This window comes from Sinocyclocheilus rhinocerous, unplaced genomic scaffold (assembly GCF_001515625.1).
Source record: "Sinocyclocheilus rhinocerous isolate Xijiao unplaced genomic scaffold, SAMN03320098_v1.1 scaffold3667, whole genome shotgun sequence".
NCBI lineage: Eukaryota > Metazoa > Chordata > Actinopteri > Cypriniformes > Cyprinidae > Sinocyclocheilus > Sinocyclocheilus rhinocerous.
The window spans coordinates 49,764-53,453 of NW_015635956.1; the positions used below are offsets into that span (position 1 = coordinate 49,764).

Genomic DNA, 3,690 nt, shown 5'->3' on the forward strand with positions numbered 1-3,690 from the left:
TTTTTAGATATTGTAATTAATTAATTAATTTATTTATTTATTTTTTGAACATTGAAAAGTATGTTCCTCGCTGACGTGTTTCAAAAATACACAAATAATGGCCAAAATACATACTGGTAAGAAATGATCATAAATATTTATATATATATATATATAACAGTCTTTAGAAAGCTGAAAAATATAATATTAGCACATTTGTTCCCAATTTAATTTTACTTTATATATATATATTATTTCCAATATTATGTTTAAAACACCAGCTTAAAAACCTCTGGACTACAGACAGCTGAATCTGTTTTCTATCTGTTCTAATGAAAATCTTGTCCTCTCCAGCACACAGACAGAAGAAGGTGGAACTAATGCAGCCTTGTAACACAGAGTATCCCGGCTTCATGTACGACACTTCCATCAGAGAGACCAACAGCATCATCAAATGTGGCCGTTGTCAGAAGTACGTCCATCAGTCAGACTGTCTTCAGATGAGTGGATTTGTGCCAGTAACAATTTGTCAATGTCTCTCTCTTTCTCTGTCATATTTCAGGATGTTTGTCCTACAGCAGGTTCCTAACAGTAACCTGGTCATGCTGGTGGTCCAGGCCGACTGCGACTGCTCCCGACAGTACGCTCCCATTACACTCGCGCCCAGAGAGGTCAAATATATCCTTCCATGATGATGAGTTTCTTGTATTTGAAATGTGGTTTGGTTAAACCTTGTGAAACTGAGGTATTCTTAACTCCTTTGAACATAACGCCACAGTTAAGTGCAACAGGATATATATATATATAATTTTTATTTTTTTTTGTATGGGACACAATAGATGCAGCACCTGTAAATACTGAGAGTATTTTTTAAATATTTACAATAACATTAACAAAATTGCATGTACAAAATACGATAGTAGGCCTTCTGTACAATTACAATAGAATATATAACAATTCAGTCATTTTGCTGAAGTACAGCCTAAACATCTTACTGATTTTTTTATTTTTATTTATTTATTTATTTTTTTGTAGAAAAGTCTTGCTCTGACCAAAGTGACTTGAATGCACCTGACTTTGTAATTAATTATGAATTCCAAACTCAACAAACTTCAGGCCGTATGATCTGAGCTGTTATCCAAATTCATTTTAAATGTCTTTTCTGGATGTGAATAATTGGCTCATTTTTGTTTATTTCTTCGAATGAATTTTAGGAGATACATATGAGAAAAAAAGTTGAAACAACTGAGAGCTCATCTCATCTCCTGAACTCAACCGAGAGAGCAATAACATTTTCATCTGGCAGGTTAAAACAGACTTCAGGGAGTTTTTTTGTTTTCTTTTCTTTATTTCTGATTGTGAATGTAGATCAAAGTCGCAGTGAATTAGAGGTCAGTGATGGAGTCAGTACACCGGCTTCAGATTCACTCAGAATGAAACCTGCCAGGAAAATGATATTGTATCCATTGCACAAGAGAACTCTATGAACTGTTGTTTTACAGGGGACAGATTGATTGCTTTGCAGAAATGGCTGTTGCGGGCATGTGAGTAAATGCATCTTGGCTTCCATTTGATCGACTCATTTGTGCTTTATTGTTTCTTTTGCTTTGTTGCAGCTGCCCAGAGAGCAATATAACAACATAAAAACTAAAACCACTCTGTTTAATTTGATTTTGAAGATGATATGAATCAAACAAGGGCTTCACGCACCAACACCTTGACTGTTTGTAACTAAACACTTAAACTCAGGTATTTGGCTCAGACGTGGGCTGATGTTCTCAGCTGTGTTTGTATATCTTGTTCTGTGATTGTTGACTGGTTCTGTTCACTCCACACCATGATCCACCGCAGATCTTGAACCCTGTGGTAGGCATCAACTCTAATGAACTTTAAGTAAACTAATCTAGACACTTCTGTGAGGTACCAAAAGTAAAAAAAAAATTCTAATTTTCTTTAAAACTACAAACCTAAATGAGAGGATCGTGAAGCTTTGAAGGCATGACAGCAGGATCGAGTGCAGTGATTTACTGTCAGCGTGCATGTTGCGGCTTCTTCTGCCTTCAAGCGATGATCATATTTATTAGGTAAGTGCACATGAACGTCACCACAATGTCATAGTCACCACTGGGAAGCTGGATTTTCTTTGATTTGTTTTCTTGGCATTGGTAGTTGTAAATGTTGAGTCTACAATTTATTTTGTGCGCATTTTGTGTAGTGCCGATGAAGAACAGTGAAAATCTTCAGCTTCACTCTATTTGTGAACTATGACAATGTTGACTGAATGACATTTAAAAAAATGTGTTCCCTCACAATATACATGTATTTGAGAAAATTGTTTACTGTTTATGATCATTTCAGAGCTTATTCTTCTTTCAGTTTTTCTAACATATCAAATCAATTTTTTTGTCTTTAGGATCTTTTTATTGGAAAACAAAAACAAAATTCTTATTATTTATTTATTATTTTTTTGCAGTATTAAAAATATCATACATTGGGGTGACATTCAGTGGATGTTTCCATGACATTTATGATTTGATGTTGATTTGTCGTACAGAAGTTTTTTGTCATTTAAACTGAATACACAAAATAAATATATTTTAGTATTTTGTAATTAAATAAATGAGCAACATTGATCATGTGACTCTTTGTACAGTCAGATGTTCTTGCTTCCACTGAAGCTCAAGATACTGTTTTGATCATCCAAAAACATGCTGCATGATCATCAGGTTTTATTGAGTTGTCATTAAAGGAATAGTTCACACTAAAATGAAAATGTACTCACCCTCAGGTTTTCCAAGATGTTGAAGAGTTTGTTTCTCCATCAGAACAGTTTTGGTGAAATGTAGCATTACATCATTTGCTCACCAATGGATGCTCTGCAGTGAATGGGTGCCGTCAGAATGAGAGTCCAAACAGCTGATAAAAACATCACAGTAATCCACAAGTATTCCACACCACTCCAGTCCATCAGTTAAATGTTGCCATTGCTTGCAGCTAAAATATGAATATGCGAGTCATAAAAGCAATATTGCTTACTACATTGAGAAAGTTATCTAGTCTGAATCTGAGAAATATGCTCAGTTCACGCACCATTTAGAAGCCAAAACCGTTCAGAATAAACATGTAGGACTTTTTCCACTGGAAGAATCATTATTATAGCTCATAGACTGGTATTTTGGCCAGAAGCAACAATTTGAAGTTAAGATTTAGTTTTTATCAGCTGTTTGGACTCTCATTCTGACGGCACCCATTCACTGCAGAGCATCCATTGGTGAGCAAGTGATGGAATGCTACATTTCTCCAAATGTGTTCCCATGAGGAACAAACTCTTCTACCAAATATGAACATGAATTTTTTTTAAATTCATGTACGTCTTTAAAATTTTTCTTTATAAAAAATTGTGGATATTATAATTTGTAAGAAAAAAAAAAAACTATTTTTCACAGATGTTTCTAAAAATCTATAACAAACACATCAGGTCTTGTGAAAGCGTTTCCCCATAATGCCATATTAGAGTGGGTGAAACATATTTGTCCATGTCCCATTTCGAGTCAAACCTTCCCAGGTGTCCCCTGTAACAGTCCCAGATGTCCCTGGGGTTTTTCCATCGCTTTCCACAAATTGTAATGTAATCAATAGTAATGCCTTCAGTCCTCGAGCGTCATGTCATTGAATGAAAAATCTGTACTGGCTCTCCGGGGTTGCTATAGA

At 35.0% G+C, this 3,690-nt stretch overlaps 1 protein-coding gene across 1 annotated transcript; it reads left to right on the top strand.

Annotated features, from left to right (window-relative positions):
* The first annotated feature begins 293 nt into the window (after window positions 1–293).
* LOC107747501 (voltage-dependent calcium channel subunit alpha-2/delta-4-like) lies at window positions 294–671 on the top strand. The gene is made up of 2 exons (XM_016562037.1): window positions 294–451; window positions 542–671. The coding sequence occupies exons 1-2, from the start codon at window positions 312–314 to the stop codon at window positions 669–671; spliced, it is 270 nt and encodes an 89-aa protein (XP_016417523.1). The 5' UTR covers window positions 294–311.
* The last annotated feature ends 3,019 nt before the right edge of the window (window positions 672–3,690 follow it).

What these genes read in the sequence shown, in the direction of transcription:
- LOC107747501 (XM_016562037.1), top strand. Translation starts at nt 312, where the DNA reads ATGAAAATCTTGTCCTCTCCAGCACACAGACAGAAGAAGGTGGAACTA. An exon ending in AAATGTGGCCGTTGTCAGAA is followed by an intron (nt 452 to 541) that starts GTACGTCCATCA and finishes GTCATATTTCAG; the next exon opens with GATGTTTGTCCTACAGCAGG.